Source organism: Rana temporaria, chromosome 3 (assembly GCF_905171775.1).
Source record: "Rana temporaria chromosome 3, aRanTem1.1, whole genome shotgun sequence".
Classification (NCBI taxonomy): Eukaryota; Metazoa; Chordata; class Amphibia; order Anura; family Ranidae; genus Rana; species Rana temporaria.
Genome location: NC_053491.1, coordinates 490,766,040 through 490,785,153, shown reverse-complemented (window position 1 = coordinate 490,785,153; position 19,114 = coordinate 490,766,040). Strand labels below are relative to the sequence as shown.

The window sequence follows — 19,114 nt, the reverse complement described above, 5'->3', positions numbered from 1 at the left end:
AGAATCAGGTTCCGCATAGATCTCCCTAAGATCCGACAGGTGTAACTGTGTTACACCGTCGGATCTTAGGCTGCAATTCTAGGCCGGCCGCTAGGTGGCGATTCTATTGCGGTCGGCGTAGAATATGCAAATAAATAGTTGCGCCGATTCACGAACGTCCGCTTTGCCCGTCGATCTAAATGTACGTTGTTTCCATAGAGATGCGTCGCGTAAAACTAAGCATGCCCTCTAGGTGGTGTAACCCATGTTAAGTATGGCCGTCGTTCCCGCCTCGAAATTTTAAATTTCACGTCGTTTGCGTAAGTCGTCCGTGAATGGCGCCATTTACGTAAAAGACGCCATTTACGTTAGCGTTGAAACCAATGACGTACTTGCGACGTCATTTAGCGCAATGCACGTCGGGTAATTTAAGGGACGGCGCATGCGCAGTACGCTCGGCGCGGGAACGCGCCTAATTTAAATGGTGCCCGCCCCATTTGAATTAGGCGGGCTTGCGCCGGACGGATTTACGCTACGCCGCCGCAAGTTTACAGGCAAGTGCTCTGTGAATCAAGCACTTGCGCTGAAAACTTGTGGCGGTGTAATGTAAACGGGATACGTTGAGCCGCAGCGCAGGTACCTGAACCTGGCCCTATAACTTTTGCGCAAACCAATCAATTAACGCTTATTGTGATTTTTTAGAAGAATATGTATCGGTCCATACTGAGGAATTTTTTATATATATATATATATTTTGGTGATATTTATTATAGCAAAAAGTAAAAAAAAATGAATTTTTTTTTCAAAATTGTTGCGCTATTTTTTTTTTATAGCGCAAAAAATAAAAACCGCAGAGGTGATTAAATACCGCCAAAAGAAAGCTCCATTTGTGGGAAAAAAGGACGTCAATTTTGTTTGGGAGTCACGTCGCACGACCGCGCAATTGTCAGTTAAAGCGACGCAGTGCCGAATCGCAAAAAAGTGGCCCGGTCATTGGCCAGCCAAATGGTCCGGGGCTGAAGCGGTTAATGTAAGAGAGACGAATAGGAAACACACAGGCCTGAAAATATCACTTCAGAAGGAGATCACGATCGGAGTTTTTTTAGCCGCCGGCGCCCGCGGTCTCACCTCCTGTAAGCAGCAGGGGAAGCAGCAGCTGGAACATCTGAGTGGGCGGACAAAGTGGATGACCTCCCGTCCCGTGTAGTCGCAGACGTGCAGATTGAGGGGGCGGAGGGATCCGCAGCAGCAGCGAGCGCACACCGTGCTCCTCTCCTGCACCGAGAAGATGCGCTGGCCCATTATATTGCGCAGCTCGTACTGATTGCAGGTCTCGAAGCCCGTCACCGCTGCAAGGCAACCGGGAGGAACTTGTTACTCATCACTTTTCATTTTATCTGGTAAATAATTTAATACATAAATCCAGACGGAAAAAAAAATTGGACCCCCCCCCCCAAAAAAAAACATCAGCGCCAGTCAACACCTTCCTCAAATATACAAATAGACACAATGCAAAAGAAGTTGTTACAATGAAACTAAAAATGATAATAAAAGTAACAAAAACTTATAATAATAATTTGATGTTTTTCTTGTAGCGGAAATAACGCAAAAAACATACAAATGGCAGAAGACCCGCCCATGAGGGGGGAATGTTTCCTGTACAGTGGAACCTCGGGTTACGGGCAGTGGCCCAGATTCAAGAAGCTATTGCGCCCGCGCAACCATAGGTTGCGCGGCGCAATAGCTGTTTTGCTCCCGCGTAGCGAATGCCCCTGATTCAGGAACATCGCTACGCGGACTGCAGCCTAGGATATGACAGACATAAGCCTCCTTATGCCTTCATATCTCAGGCTGCATTCTTGCGTTGTCCGCTAGGGGGCGCGGCCATTGTGATCGGCGTATAGTATGCAAATTGCATACTACCACCGATTCACAAAAGTTGCGCGGGCCCTGCGCACGCAAGGTACGGAGTTTCCGTACGGCGACTTTAGCGCAAGGTTGCTCCTGCTATAGCAGGGGCAGCCAATGCTAAAGTATAGCCGCCCTTCCCGCTCGTGAAATTTAAATTTCACGTCGTTTACGTAAGTGATTCGTGAATGGCGCTGGACGCCATTCACGTTCACTTAGAAGCAAATTACGTCCTTGCGACGTCATTTGCCGCAATGCACGTCGGGAAAGTTTCCCGACGGAGCATGCGCTGTTCGCTCGGCGCGGGAGCGCGCCTAATTTAAATGATTCCCGCCCCCGGCGGGATCATTTACATTAGGCGCCCTTACGCCGGGCTATTTAGCATAGCGCCCGCGCAATTTACGGAGCTACTGCTCCGTGAATCGCGGGCATATCAAAATATTTGCGTGGGCGCAGAGCAAAAATCGTTGCCCTTTGCCCACGCAAATATTGCGCGGATCTACCTGAATCTGGGCCATTATCCGTTCCAGGAGAACGCTCGTAATCCAAAGCACTCGCATATCAAAGCGAGTTTCCCCATAAAAGTCAATTGAAACGAAAATAATTTGTTCTGCATTGACTTCAAAGGCATGCAATACCGCATGCGGCCATAGGTAGGGGGGGCACTGGAGAGCCTCGGAAATACAGTGGAACCTTGGATTACTCGGGTTGGGCCAGATTCACAAAAGAGATATGACGGTGTATCTCCTGATATGCCGTCGTATCTCTGACTTACACTGGTCCTATCTATGCGCCTGATTCATAGAATCAGTTACGCATAGATAGGGCTAAGATCCGACAGGTGTAACTGTGTTACACTGTCGGATCTTTTTTTCAATTTGAAAATGGCGCCGGGGGCGTTCCCGCTGATTTACGCTGAATAATATGTAAATCAGCGAGATACGCGAATTCACGAACGTACGCGGACCCGACGCAGTGTTGTTACGACGTTTACGTATCGGTTTTCCCGGCGTATACTTACCCCTGCTTCTATGAGGCGCAGCCAATGTTAAGTATAGCCGTCGTTCCCGCGTCGAGTTTGATTTTTTTTTTACGTCGTTTGCGTACGCCGATTCAGAAACCCGCGCGCCGCATGTTACGCTCACGTCGAAACCACTGACGTCCTAGTGACGTCAGTGGGAGCAATGCACGCCGGGAAATTTCGCGGACGGCGCATGCTCATTTAAATCGGCGCGGGAACACGCCTGATTTAAATAGTACACTCCCCCTAGCCGCGGAATTTGAATTCCGCCGGGGGTTTTACGATCCGCCGCCGCAAGTTTGGAGGTAAGTGGTTTGTGAATTACCCAAACTTGCGGCAGTGTATCTTAAATCAGATAGATCGAGCGGATCTATAGATCCACTGATCTATGTGAATCTAGCCCATAATCCGTTCCAGCAGAACGCTCGTAATCCAAAGCACTCGCATATCAAAGCGAGTTTCCCTATTGAAGTCAATGGAAACGAAAAGAATTAGTTCCGCATTGACTTCTATGGCATGCAATACCGCATGTGGCCAGAGGTGGGGGGGTGGCGGAGAGCCTCAGAAAGGGCCGAAAAGCCCTGAGGACAGCTCAGCTGACCTCGGCAAACCTCGGAAAGGCTCATAGTATTTCAGAGACTTTTTTGAGCATTTCCAAATGGCGCCCCCCCCCCCCACCTCAGGCCTAACGAGGTACTGCACACCGCTTTGGCCTGAATCCGAGAAAACACTCGCAAACCGGATTTTTCAAAATACAGTGCTTGTATTGCGAAACGCTCGTTAACCGTGTTACTCGCAATCCGAGGTTCCACTGTATATGATAAAAATGTATTAAAAAAAGGCCCGAATATTAAAAAATACCAGTGACTACCAAATGAATCCCCCAAACACATGGCAGAATTTTCATGTGTATCACAAAAATATCTGAAAAAAAAAACCCTGAATAAAATGACCAGTGACTAAAAAAATTACCCCAAACAAAATGGCCTCCCCCAAAAGCATCACCGCCGGTCAGCGCCCTCCTCATATATACAAACAGATATGATGATAAAAAAAAAGATGTTGTTACAATGAAACTAATAATCATTTTTTTTTTTTAAATCCCATGATTGGGGATTTGGAAAAAATGTGAAAAATGTGTAAATCTAATTCAACAATCATACAGAACACACATCTGGGGGTGTATGGAGGGTCCATGGAGATAGGATTGTATGGGCTGTGATCAATGTTTCTAATGTGATTATTATTATTATTATTATTATTATGATTATCATTTGTATTAATAGAATAATATTTCATTAATAGAGTACATATTGGTTTCTGTAATGGCACTTTAAAAGCCCCCCCCCCCTGAATTCTTCATTTTTGGGTGTGGTGCTTATTTATTATATACTTGTTATTTACTATACGCTGGTTATTTGTTATACATTATTATATACTTTTTATTTAATATATACGTGTTATTTATTATATGCTTTTACTAATTATGTATTATATACTTGTTATTTATTTATTATATGCGTGTTATTTATTTTATGCTTATATCAATATATGCCTAGTATGTATTTATATACTTGTTAATTATTATACGCTTATATTTATTATAGGTTTATTATTTATTATATACTTTTACTTATTATGTATAATATGCTTGTTATTTATTATATACTTGTTATTTATTATATGCTTATATTTATTATAGTTGTATTATTTATTATATACATTTTATTTATTATATGCTTATATTTATTATAATTGTATTATGTATTATATGCTTATATTTATTATATGCTTATATTTATTATAGTTGTATTATTTATTATATACTTGTTATTTATTATATGCTTATATTTATAATTGTATTATTTATTATATGCTTATATTTATTATATGCTTATATTTATTTTATGCTTATATCTATATATGCCTAGTATGTATTTATATACTTGTTAATTATTATACGCTTTTATTTATTATAGGTTTATTATTTATTATATACGTTTACTTATTATGTATAATATGCTTGTTATTTATTATAAACTTGTTATTTATTATATGCTTATATTTCTTATAGTTGTATTATTTTTTATATGCTTATATTTTTTATATACTTATATTTATTATATACTTGTTATGTAATATACACTTGTTATTTATTTAATACACTTGTTATGTATTAGATGCTCGTTTTTTTTTATATTCATTATATACAGTAATTGTTATTTATTAAAGGATTATTCTTCATTATATGCTCATTATTTATTATATACTTATTTTTATTATAGTTGTATTATTTATTATATGCTTTTTATTTATTATATGCTTATATTTTTTATATACATATATTTATCATATACTTTTTATTTATTATATACTTGTTATGTAATATACGCATGTTATTTATTTAATACGCTTGTTATGTATTAGATGCTCGTTTATTTTATTTTTTTTTAATATTCACTATAAACAGTAATTGTTATTTATTAAAGGATTATTCTTCATTATATGCTCATTATTTATTATATACTTATATTTATTATAGTTGTATTATTTATTATATGCTTTTTATTTAATATATGCTTATATTTTTTATATACTTTTTATTTATTATATACTTGTTATGTATTATACGCTTGTTATGTATTAGATGCTCGTTTTCCTTTTTTTTTTTATATTCATTATATACAGTAATTGTTATTTAGTATAGGATTATTCTTCATTATATGCTCATTATTTATTATATCCTTTTTTATCATATATTTATTATTATTTTTCCAACACGTAACATAAACAAATCCTCGTGTTTGTAAACCACTAGATGGCAGCACATCTCCAAAGCTGGTCGCGGTTCTGCGTCATCAAGAAGAGTTCAGATCCCCTCCAAGTCTGTCTCAGCCACACTTCCCACAATGCACCGGGGCCTCTCTATAGTTCACTAAAGTTCCTTCTCTGCAACATGAGATCTGCAAACTAACAATCCTGACTACTCCGCCCCCTTCTATTCACCGCCCCTCCCCCATCATACACACCCCGTCCATACACACCCCGATCATTCACATCCCGATCATTCACATCCCGATCATTCAGATCTCCGATCATTCACACCCCGATCATACACATCCCGATCATTCACACCCCGATCATTCACACCCCGTCCATACACACCCCGATCATTCACACCCCGTCCATACACACCCCGATCATTCACACCCCGTCCATACACACCCCGTCCATACACACCCCGATCATTCACACCCCGATCATTCACACCCCGATCATTCACACCCCGATCATTCACACCCCGATCATTCACACCCCGATCATTCACACCCCGATCATCCACACCCCGATCATTCACACCCCGATCATTCACACCCCGATCATTCACACCCCGTCCATACACACCCCGTCCATACACACCCCGATCATTCACACCCCGATCATTCACACCCCGATCATTCACACCCCGTCCATACACACCCCGATCATTCACACCCCGATCATTCACACCCCGATCATTCACACCCCGATCATTCACACCCCGATCATTCACACCCCGATCATTCACACCCCGATCATCCACACCCCGATCATTCACACCCCGTCCATACACACCCCGATCATTCACACCCCGTCCATACATGATATCCGCAGAGGACAATGTATCACCTCTACATACAATGTATCACCTCTACATACAAAGTATCACCTCCACATAAAATCTATCTACTCTACATACAAAATATCAGTCCTGATCGGAGTCTGGGAAGTCCTGAGCCACATTCAGACTTTGCGTAGAAAAAACAGACGTACAATTTCACGCTTTCGACACATATGGAGGTGTCATTAATTGTTCTCGGCACGAGTGCAGGACGGTACAGTTGGGTGCGGCACGGTACTGTTGAGTACAGTTGGGTGTGGCGCGTTATGGTTGGGTGCGGCATGGTACGGTTGGGTGCGGAACAGTACGATTGGGTGTGGCATGGTACGGTTGAGTACAGTTGGGTGTGGCACGTTATGGTTGGGTGCGGCACGGTAAGGTTGGGTGCGGTACGGTTGGGTACAGTTGGGTGCGGCATGGTACGGTTGGGTACAGTTGGGTGCGGCATGGTACGGTTGGGTGCGGCACGGTACAGTTGGGTGCGGCACGGTACAGTTAGGTACAGTTGGGTGCAGCACGGCACGGTTGGGTGCGGCACGGTACGGTTGGGTGCGGCACGGTACGGTTGGGTACAGTTGGGTGCGGCACGGTACGGTTGGGTGCGGCACGGTACGGTTGGGTACAGTTGGGTGAGGCAAGGTACGGTTGGGTACAGTTGGGTGCGGCACGGTACGGTTGGGTACAGTTGGGTGAGGCAAGGTACGGTTGGGTACAGTTGGGTGCGGCACGGTACGGTTGGGTACAGTTGGGTGAGGCAAGGTACGGTTGGGTACAGTTGGGTGAGGCAAGGTACGGTTGGGTACAGTTGGGTGCGGCACGGTACGGTTGGGTACAGTTGGGTGAGGCAAGGTACGGTTGGGTACAGTTGGGTGAGGCAAGGTACGGTTGGGTACAGTTGGGTGCGGCACGGTACGGTTGGGTGCAGCACGGTACGGTTGGGTGCGGTACGGTACGGTTGGGTGCGGCACGGTACGGTTGGGTGCGGTACGGTAAGGTTGGGTGCGGCACGGTTGGGTGCGAAACGGTACATTTGGTGGCAGTTTGTGTTTGGGGAATGGTCCGGGACATCTGGCTGAACCCCTGAAATTCCACAACACCGCACCCCATTCCATGCAGTTGAAGGATGGGTGTCACCTGCCCCCCCGCTCACTTCATTGGGTCACATTCCCGTCCAATCGGCACGTAAGGCAGCTGGTAAGCCCACAACCCAACCACCACTCTCTTCTACCGCACACCATGCTGTACATGAAGGCTGCAAAAACCCTCGATAGGGTTCAGTGCTCAGCACCACCCAATACAATTCAAGTCAATGGGGAGGCACCACAGCCACCCGGCATCCTGGACTGAACCGTCTTCCTCTGATTTCACTGCACACTGTGAGCTTCTCACAATGTTCATTAGAAGCTGCAGCAAGTCAGGTAGAGCCCCGCCTCATTTCCTGGCTGGAGGACATCCAGCATCATCTAGCTTTTCCTCCCCAGCCTGGCTGCCCCTAGCCCCGCCCCTTTTAATGAATGGATTTCAGTTCTTCCAATCATGGAGGTTCTGGTTCCCCTCACTCACCTTCTAGAAGTTCTGTCTTCTGGTGGATGAGGATTTGGTCTATCTGAAAGAAGAGAAAAAAATGATCAGATAACGGCGCCAGCCGGTCACATGACATTGTGCGCCCCGCCCCCTCCATCCCCTGCTGAGAATACAACAATGTACACATGATTTATTATACAATGTATCCACACAGAGAAACAATGAAAAAGTATTCATACCCCTGGAAATCTTCCACATGTTTATAAACAATGTTACTTTGTATCTCTCTATCTCCCGTCTGATCAATGTTTATAAACAATGTTACTTTGTATCTCCATCTCCCGTCTGATCAATGTTTATAAACAATGTTACTTTGTGTCTCTCCATCTCCTGTCTGATCAATGTTTATAAACAATGTTACTTTGTATCTCTCTATCTCCCGTCTGATCAATGTTTATAAACAATGTTACTTTGTATCTCTCCATCTCCCGTCTGATCAATGTTTATAAACAATGTTACTTTGTATCTCTCTCTCTCCTGTCTGATCAATGTTTATAAACAATGTTACTTTGTATCTCTCTATCTCCCGTCTGATCAATGTTTATAAACAATGTTACTTTGTATCTCTATCTCCCATCTGATCAATGTTTATAAACAATGTTACTTTGTATCTCTCTATCTCCCGTCTGATCAATGTTTATAAACAATGTTACTTTGTATCTCTCTATCTCCCGTCTGATCGATGTTTATAAACAATGTTACTTTGTATCTCTCTATCTCCCGTCTGATCAATGTTTATAAACAATGTTACTTTGTATCTCTCTATCTCCCATCTGATCAATGTTTATAAACAATGTTACTTTGTATCTCTCTATCTCCCGTCTGATCAATGTTTATAAACAATGTTACTTTGTATCTCTCCATCTCCCGTCTGATCAATGTTTATAAACAATGTTACTTTGTATCTCTCTATCTCCCGTCTGATCAATGTTTATAAACAATGTTACTTTGTATCTCTCTATCTCCCGTCTGATCAATGTTTATAAACAATGTTACTTTGTATCTCTCTATCTCCCGTCTGATCAATGTTTATAAACAATGTTACTTTGTATCTCTCCATCTCCCATCTGATCAATGTTTATAAACAATGTTACTTTGTATCTCTCCATCTCCCATCTGATCAATGTTTATAAACAATGTTACTTTGTATCTCTCTATCTCCCGTCTGATCAATGTTTATAAACAATGTTACTTTGTATCTCTCTATCTCCTGTCTGATCAATGTTTATAAACAATGTTACTTTGTATCTCTCTATCTCCCGTCTGATCAATGTTTATAAACAATGTTACTTTGTATCTCTCTATCTCCCGTCTGATCAATGTTTATAAATAATGTTACTTTGTATCTCTCCATCTCTCGTCTGATCGATGTTTATAAACAATGTTACTTTGTATCTCTCTATCTCCCGTCTGATCAATGTTTATAAACAATGTTACTTTGTATCTCTCTATCCCCCGTCTGATCAATGTTTATAAACAATGTTACTTTGTATCTCTCTATCTCCCATCTGATCAATGTTTATAAACAATGTTACTTTGTATCTCTCTATCTCCCGTCTGATCAATGTTTATAAACAATGTTACTTTGTATCTCTCTATCTCCCGTCTGATCAATGTTTATAAATAATGTTACTTTGTATCTCTCTATCTCCCGTATTATCAATGTTTATAAACAACGTTACTTTGTATCTCTCTATCCCCGTCTGATCAATGTTTATAAACAATGTTACTTTGTATCTCTCCATCTCCCGTCTGATCAATGTTTATAAACAATGTTACTTTGTATCTCTATCTCCCGTCTGATCAATGTTTATAAACAATGTTACTTTGTATCTCTCTCTCTCCTGTCTGATCAATGTTTATAAACAATGTTACTTTGTATCTCTCTATCTCCCGTCTGATCAATGTTTATAAACAATGTTACTTTGTATCTCTCTCTCTCCCGTCTGATCAATGTTTATAAACAATGTTACTTTGTATCTCTCCATCTCCCGTCTGATCAATGTTTATAAACAATGTTACTTTGTATCTCTCTATCTCCCGTCTGATCAATGTTTATAAACAATGTTACTTTGTATCTCTCCATCTCCCGTCTGATCAATGTTTATAAACAATGTTACTTTGTATCTCTCTCTCTCCTGTCTGATCAATGTTTATAAACAATGTTACTTTGTATCTCTCTATCTCATGTCTGATCAATGTTTATAAACAATGTTACTTTGTATCTCTCTCTCTCCTGTCTGATCAATGTTTATAAACAATGTTACTTTGTATCTCTCCATCTCCCGTCTGATCAATGTTTATAAACAATGTTACTTTGTATCTCTCTATCCCCGTCTGATCAATGTTTATAAACAATGTTACTTTGTATCTCTCTATCCCTGTCTGATCAATGTTTATAAACAATGTTACTTTGTATCTCTCCATCTCCCGTCTGATCGATGTTTATAAACAATGTTACTTTGTATCTCTCCATCTCCCGTCTGATCAATGTTTATAAACAATGTTACTTTGTATCTCTCTATCTCCCGTCTGATCAATGTTTATAAACAATGTTACTTTGTATCTCTCTATCCCCCGTCTGATCAATGTTTATAAACAATGTTACTTTGTATCTCTCTATCCCCGTCTGATCAATGTTTATAAACAATGTTACTTTGTATCTCTCTATCCCTGTCTGATCAATGTTTATAAACAATGTTACTTTGTATCTCTCCATCTCTCGTCTGATCGATGTTTATAAACAATGTTACTTTGTATCTCTCCATCTCCCGTCTGATCAATGTTTATAAACAATGTTACTTTGTATCTCTCTATCTCCGGTCTGATCAATGTTTATAAACAATGTTACTTTGTATCTCTCTATCTCCCGTCTGATCAATGTTTATAAACAATGTTACTTTGTATCTCTCTATCTCCGGTCTGATCAATGTTTAGGGTCTTTGTCCTGCTGGAAGCTCCTGTGTACAAATATGGATGTGACTGTGGGGGGGGGGGGGAGGGGACATTAGAGTGTAAGCTCCTCTGTACAGAGACTGATATGACGGTGTGGGGGGAGGGGACATTACGAGTGTAAGCTCCTCTGTACAGAGACTGATGTGATGTGGGGGGAGGGGACATTACGAGTGTAAGCTCCTCTGTACAGAGACTGATATGACTGTGTGGGGGGAGGGGACATTACGAGTGTAAGCTCCTCTGTACAGAGACTGATGTGTCTGATTCAGTCATCTCTGTACAGCACTGCAGTATATGTCAGAGCTATATAACATAAATAAAGCACTGTTGATATGTACACAGTAGGCAGTAGTACGGGGAGTGGATGGAGTTTGGTATTCTCGGAGTCGGGCGCGGTGCTCAGGGTCGGGGTGTACAGTTTCGGTCTGGTTTCTTTTGGGGTCGGGCGCAGTGCTCAGGGTTGGGGTGTACGGTGTCAGTCTGGTTTGTCTCGGAGTCGGGCGCAGTGCTCAGGTTTGTGGTGGACGGTGTCGGTCTGGTTTTTCTCGGAGTCTGGAGTGGTGCTCAGGTTTGGGGTGGACGATGTCAGTCTGTTTTTTCTCAGAGTCGGGCGTGGTGCTCAGGATCAGGGTGGACGGTGTAGGTCTGATTTTTCTTGGAGTCGGGCTTGGTGCTCAGGTTTGGGGTGTACGGCGTCGGTCTGTTTTTTCTCGGAGTCGGGCATGGTGCTCAGGTTCGAAGTGGATGGTGTCGGTCTGATTTCTCTCAGTGTCGGGCGCAGTGTCCGGGGTGTACGGTGTCGGTCTGTTTTTTCTCGGAGTCGGGTGTGGTGCTCAGGGTCGGGTGTACGGCGTCGGTCTGGTTTTTCTCGGAGTCAGGCGTGGTGCTCAGGGTCGGGTGTACGGCGTCGATCTGGTTTTTCTCTGAGTCGGTAGTGGTGCTCAGGTTCGAAGTGGATGGTGTCGGTCTGATTTTTCTCGGAGTCGGGCGCGGTGCTCAGGTTTGGGGTGGACGGTGTGGGTCTGGTTTCTCTCAGAGTCGGGCGCGGTGCTCAGGGTCGGGGTGGACGGTGTCGGTCTGGTTTCTCTCAGAGTCGGGCGCGGTGCTCAGGGTCGGGGTGTACGGTGTCGGTCTGGTTTCTCTCGGAGGCGGGAGTGGTGCTCAGGTTCGGGGTGGACGGTGTCGGTCTGGTTTCTCTCAGTGTCGGGCGCAGTGCTCAGGTTCGGGGTGGACGGTGTCGGTCTGGTTTCTCTTAGGCCCCATACACACGACCGAGTTTCTCGGCAGAATTCAGCCAGAAACTCGGTCGGAGCTGGATTCTGCCGAGAAACTCGGTTGTGTGTACACTTTTCAGCGAGGAAGCCGACGAGGAACTTGTCAGGCCGAATAGAGAACATGTTCTCTATTTCCTCGTTGTTCAATGAGGAAAGTCGGCCCGCAGAGATCCTCGGCGGCTTCCACACTGAACTCGCCGAGGAACTCGATGTGTTTGGCACGTCGAGTTCCTCGGACGTGTGTACGGGGCCTCAGAGTCGGGCGTGGTGCTCAGGTTCGGGGTGTACAGTGTCGGTCTGGTTTTTCTCTGGGTTGGGTGTGGTGCTCAGGTTCGGGGTGTACGGTGTCGGTCTGTTTTTTCTCAGAGTCAGTGCTCAGGTTCGGGGTGTACGGTGTCGGTCTGGTTTTTCTCTGAGTCAGGCGCGGAGCTCAGGTTCGGGGGTGGACGGTGTCGGTCTGGTTTTTCTCGGAGTCAGGCGCAGAGCTCAGGTTCGGGGTGGACGGTGTCGGTCTGGTTTCTCTCGGAGTCGGGCGCGGTGCTCAGGTTCGGGGTGGACGGTGTCGGTCTGGTTTTTCTCGGAGTCTGGAGTGGTGCTCAGGTTCGGGGTGGACGGTGTCGGTCTGGTTTCTCTCGGAGTCTGGAGTGGTGCTCAGGTTCGGGGTGGACGGTGTCGGTCTGTTTTTTCTTGGAGTCTGGAGTGGTGCTCAGGTTCGGGGTGGATGGTGTCGGTCTGGTTTTTCTCAGCGTCGGGCTCGGTGTTCAGGTTCGGAGTGTACGGTGTCGGTCTGGTTTCTCTCGGAGTCAGGCGTGGTGCTCAGGTTCGGGGTGGACGGTGTCGGTCTGGTTTCTCTCGGAGTCGGGCGCGGTGCTCAGGTTCGGGGTGGACGGTGTCGGTCTGGTTTTTCTCGGAGTCGGACGCGGTGCTCAGGTTCAGGGTGGACGGTGTCGGTTTGGTTTCTCTCGGAGTGTGGCGTGGAGCTCAGGTTCGGGGTGGATGGCGTCAGTCTGGTTTCTCTCGGAGTCGGGCGCGGTGCTCAGGTTTGGGGTGGACGGTGTCGGTCTGGTTTCTCTCAGAGTCGGGTGCGGTGCTCAGGTTCGGGGTGGACGGTGTCGGTCTGGTTTTTCTTGGAGTCGGGTGTGGTGCTCAGGTTCGGGGTGGACGGTGTCGGTCTGGTTTCTCTCAGAGTCGGGCTCGGTGCTCAGGTTCGGGGTGGACGGTGTCAGTTTGGTTTCTCTCGGAGTCGGGCGCGGAGCTCAGGGTCAGGGTGGACGGTGTCGGTCTGGTTTTTCTTGGAGTCGGGCGTCAGTCTGGTTTGAGGTGGACGGTGTCGGTCTGGTTTCTGTCGGAGTCTGTTTCGGTGCTCAGGTTCGGGGTGGACGGTGTCGGTCTGGTTTCTCTCGGAGTCGGGCTCGGTGCTCAGGTTCGGGGTGGACGGTGTCGGTCTGGTTTTTCTCTTAGTCGGGCGCGGTGCTCAGGGTCGGGGTGGACGGTGTCGGTCTGGTTTCTCTCGGAGTCGGGCTCGGTGCTCAGGTTCGGGGTGGACGGTGTCGGTCTGGTTTCTCTCGGAGTCGGGCGCGGTGCTCAGGGTCGGGGTGGATGGTGTCGGTCTGGTTTCTCTTGGAGTCGGGCGTCAGTCTGGTTTGAGGTGGGCGGTGTCGGTCTGGTTGCTCTCAGAGTCGGGCTCGGTGCTCAGGTTCGGGGTGGACGGTGTCGGTCTGGTTTCTCTCGGAGTTGGGCTTGGTGCTCAGGTTCGGGGTGGACGGTGTCGGTCTGGTTTCTCTCGGAGTCTGGAGTGGTGCTCAGGTTCGGGGTGGACGGTGTCGGTCTGGTTTCTCTCGGAGTCGGGAGTGGTGCTCAGGGTCGGGGTGGACGGTGTCGGTCTGGTTTCTCTCGGAGTCGGGCTTGGTGCTCAGGTTCGGGGTGGACGGTGTCGGTCTGGTTTTTCTTGGAGTCGGGCGTCAGTCTGGTTTGAGGTGGACGGTGTCGGTCTGGTTTCTCTCGGAGTCGGGCTCGGTGCTCAGGTTCGGGGTGGACGGTGTCGGTCTGGTTTCTCTCAGAGTCGGGCGCGGTGCTCAGGGTCGGGGTGGACGGTGTCGGTCTGGTTTCTCTCGGAGTCAGGCTTGGTGCTCAGGTTCGGGGTGGACGGTGTCGGTCTGGTTTCTCTTGGAGTCGGGCGCGGTGCTCAGGTTCGGGGTGGACGGCGTCGGTCTGGTTTCTCTCGGAGTCGGGCTCGGTGCTCAGGTTCGGGGTGGACGGTGTCGGTCTGGTTTCTCTCGGAGTCGGGCTCGGTGCTCAGGTTCGGGGTGGACGGTGTCGGTCTGGTTTCTCTCGGAGTCGGGCTCGGAGCTCAGGGTCGGGGTGGACGGTGTCGGTCTGGTTTCTCTCGGAGTCGGGCTCGGTGCTCAGGTTCGGGGTGGACGGTGTCGGTCTGGTTTCTCTCGGAGTTGGGCTTGGTGCTCAGGTTCGGGGTGGACGGTGTCGGTCTGGTTTCTCTCGGAGTCTGGAGTGGTGCTCAGGTTCGGGGTGGACGGTGTCGGTCTGTTTTTTCTTGGAGTCTGGAGTGGTGCTCAGGTTCGGGGTGGATGGTGTCGGTCTGTTTTTTCTTGGAGTCTGGAGTGGTGCTCAGGTTCGGAGTGTACGGTGTCGGTCTGGTTTCTCTCGGAGTCAGGCGTGGTGCTCAGGTTCGGGGTGGACGGTGTCGGTCTGGTTTTTCTCGGAGTCGGACGCGGTGCTCAGGTTCAGGGTGGACGGTGTCGGTTTGGTTTCTCTCGGAGTGTGGCGTGGAGCTCAGGTTCGGGGTGGATGGCGTCAGTCTGGTTTCTCTCGGAGTCGGGTGCGGTGCTCAGGTTCGGGGTGGACGGTGTCGGTCTGGTTTTTCTTGGAGTCGGGTGTGGTGCTCAGGTTCGGGGTGGACGGTGTCGGTCTGGTTTCTCTCAGAGTCGGGCTCGGTGCTCAGGTTCGGGGTGGACGGTGTCAGTCTGGAATCTCTCGGAGTCGGGCGCGGAGCTCAGGGTCAGGGTGGACGGTGTCGGTCTGGTTTTTCTTGGAGTCGGGCGTCAGTCTGGTTTGAGGTGGACAGTGTCGGTCTGGTTTCTGTCGGAGTCTGTTTCGGTGCTCAGGTTCGGGGTGGACGGTGTCGGTCTGGTTTCTCTCGGAGTCGGGCTCGGTGCTCAGGTTCGGGGTGGACGGTGTCGGTCTGGTTTTTCTCTTAGTCGGGCGCGGTGCTCAGGGTGGGGGATGACGGTGTCGGTCTGGTTTCTCTCGGAGTCGGGCTCGGTGCTCAGGTTCGGGGTGGACGGTGTCGGTCTGGTTTCTCTCGGAGTCGGGCGCGGTGCTCAGGGTCGGGGTGGATGGTGTCGGTCTGGTTTCTCTTGGAGTCGGGCGTCAGTCTGGTTTGAGGTGGGCGGTGTCGGTCTGGTTGCTCTCAGAGTCGGGCTCGGTGCTCAGGTTCGGGGTGGACGGTGTCGGTCTGGTTTCTCTCGGAGTTGGGCTTGGTGCTCAGGTTCGGGGTGGACGGTGTCGGTCTGGTTTCTCTCGGAGTCTGGAGTGGTGCTCAGGTTCGGGGTGGACGGTGTCGGTCTGGTTTCTCTCGGAGTCGGGAGTGGTGCTCAGGGTCGGGGTGGACGGTGTCGGTCTGGTTTCTCTCGGAGTCGGGCTTGGTGCTCAGGTTCGGGGTGGACGGTGTCGGTCTGTTTTTTCTTGGAGTCGGGCGTCAGTCTGGTTTGAGGTGGACGGTGTCGGTCTGGTTTCTCTCAGAGTCGGGCTCGGTGCTCAGGGTCGGGGTGGACGGTGTCGGTCTGGTTTCTCTCGGAGTCAGGCTTGGTGCTCAGGTTCGGGGTGGACGGTGTCGGTCTGGTTTCTCTTGGAGTCGGGCGCGGTGCTCAGGTTCGGGGTGGACGGCATCGGTCTGGTTTCTCTCGGAGTCGGGCTCGGTGCTCAGGTTCGGGGTGGACGGTGTCGGTCTGGTTTCTCTCGGAGTCGGGCTCGGTGCTCAGGTTCGGGGTGGACGGTGTCGGTCTGGTTTCTCTCGGAGTCGGGATTGGTGCTCAGGTTCGGGGTGGACAGTGTCGGTCTGGTTTCTCTCGGAGTCGGGCTCGGAGCTCAGGGTCGGGGTGGACGGTGTCGGTCTGGTTTCTCTCGGAGTCGGGCTCGGTGCTCAGGTTCGGGGTGGACGGTGTCGGTCTGGTTTCTCTCGGAGTCGGGCGCGGTGCTCAGGGTCGGGGTGGACGGTGTCGGTCTGGTTTCTCTCGGAGTCGGGTGCGGTGCTCAGGTTCGGGGTGGATGGTGTTGGTCTGGTTTCTCTCAGAGTCGGGCGCGGTGCTCAGGTTCGGGGTGGAAGGTGTCGGTCTGGTTTCTCTCGGAGTCGGGAGTGGTGCTCAGGTTCGGGGTGGACGGTGTCTGTCTGGTTTCTCTCAGAGTCGGGCGCGGTGCTCAGGTTCGGGGTGGACGGTGTCGGTCTGGTTTTTCTTGGAGTCGGGCGTCAGTCTGGTTTGAGGTGGGCGGTGTCGGTCTGGTTGCTCTCAGAGTCGGGAGTGGTGCTCAGGGTCGGGGTGGACAGTGTCGGTCTGGTTTTTCTCGGAGTCGGGCGCGGTGCTCAGGGTCGGGGTGGACGGTCTCGGTCTGGTTTCTCTTGGAGTCGGGCGCGGTGCTCAGGGTCGGGGTGGACGGTGTCGGTCTGGTTTTTCTTGGAGTCGGGAGTGGTGCTCAGGTTCGGGGTGTACGGCGTCGGTCTGGTTTGGCTGGTTCTGGTTGGATGTATGTAGGGAGATCAGTCCTCCTCCTCTGCATTGTTTGGCTGGGTGTCAGAAATAGCTGAATGTCCTTCTCCTCCAGTCTGAGGAATCCCTCCCCACCCCCAATACACACACTGTACAGAGCTATGACACCGACATAGGAGGAGGGGGCGCCGGAGGAAGTGACATCTGTCCCTACTTATAACACAGTGACACCGAGGACCAGCGAGCCCAGAACTTCCCCTCCCCCGACCCCCCCCGTCCGTCCTGTGTGACAGAACTCTACCGACTCTCCACAACATGTATAGGAAGTTATTACATTATTTGTGTAATAAGAAAATAATAATAAATATAATAAATGTGTAAAGCACTCAGCAAATTGTTAACCCTTTACAAATACTAATAAATGTAATAAATGATGATTACTAATATACTAAAAAATATATATATAATAGATATTACATACATATATACATTTATTATCTATCTTTATATATTATAATTGTTATTTTTATTTTTTTATCATCATCCTGATTTTTTATTTATTTATATAAATTAATTCTACACACTATATTACCAAAAGTATTGGGACGCGTGCCTTTACACACACATGGAGCCAGATTCATAAAGACTTACGACAGGCGTATCAGTAGATACGCCGTCGTAACTCCGAATCCGCGCCGTTGTTTCTTTAAGCGTATGCTCAAACTGAGATACGCTTAAATGTTGCTAAGGTACGACCGGTGTATGTCTCCTACGCCGTCGTATCTTAGCTGCCTATTTACGCTGGCCGCTAGGGGCGTGTACGCTGAGTTACTCCTAGAATATGTAAATCAGCTAGATACGCCTATTCACGAACGTACGCCCGGCCGTCGCAGTAAAGATACGCCGTTTACGTAAGGCGTTTTCAGGTGTAAAGATAAACCACCAAAAAGATGGCGTAGCCAATGTTAAGTATGGACGTCGTTCCCGCGTCGAAGTTTGAATTTTTACATAAGTTGTCCGTAAATGGGGCTGGGCGTAATTTACGTTCACGTCGAAACCAATAGGTCTTTGCCGCGTAATTTGGAGCAATGCGCACTGGGATACGTCCACGGACGGCGCATGCGCCGTTCGTAAAAAACGGCAATCACATCGGGTCACTAATCATTTGCATAAAACACGCCCACCCACTCACAATTTGAATTAGCCGCGCTTAGGCCGGCACAATTACGCTACGTCGCCGTAACTTAGGAGGCAAGTACTTTGTGAATACAGCACTTTCCTCTCTGACTTACGGCGGCGTAGCGTAAATACGATACGATGCGCTATGCCGGCTAAAAGATACGCCGCCCTACCTGAATCTGGCTATTAGTCTGTAGGGTTCAATGTTGAGTTGGCTCCACCCTTTTCAGCTATAAACAGCTTCAACTCTTCTGGGAAGGCCGTCCACAAGGTTTAGGAGTGTCTATGGGAAGGTTTGACCAGAAGAGCATTTGTGAGGTCAGGCACCGATGTGGATGAGAAGGCCTGGCTCACAGTCTCTGCTCAAATTCACCTCAAAGGTGTTCTATCAGGTTGAGGTCAGGACTCTGTGCAGGCCAGTCAAGTTCCTCCACCCAAAACTCTCCCATCCATTTCTTTATGGACCTTGCTTTGTGCACTGGTGCGCTGTCATGTTAGAACAGGAAGGGGCCGTCCCCAAACTCCTCCCACAAAGTTGGGAGCATTAAATTGTCCAACATGTCTTGGTGTGCTGACGCCTTAAGGAGTTCCCTTCACTGGAACTAAGGGGCCCGACCCCTGAAAAACCCCCCACCATAATCCCCCCTCCACCAAATGATTTGGACCAGTGCACCAAGCAAGGTCCATAAAGACATGGATGAGCGAGTTTGGGGTGGAGGAACTTTACTGGCCTGCACAGAGTCCTGACCTCAACCCAATAGAACACCTTTGGGATGAATTACAGTGGAGAGTGTGAGCCAGGCCTTCTCGCCCAACATCAGTGCCTGACCTC

General features: G+C 47.9%; 1 protein-coding gene across 1 annotated transcript in view; it reads right to left on the bottom strand.

The window, feature by feature from the left end:
• LOC120933768 (phospholipid scramblase 1-like) overlaps positions 1 to 19,114 on the bottom strand; it is a 69,736-nt gene that overhangs the window by 13,250 nt on the left and 37,372 nt on the right. Inside the window, exons 4-5 of the mRNA XM_040347161.1 lie at positions 8,133 to 8,175; positions 1,108 to 1,328 (exon numbers count right to left, since the gene is read on the bottom strand). Of these exons, the coding sequence (XP_040203095.1) occupies positions 1,108 to 1,328; positions 8,133 to 8,175 (264 nt within the window). The remainder of the gene's footprint in view (positions 1 to 1,107; positions 1,329 to 8,132; positions 8,176 to 19,114) is intronic.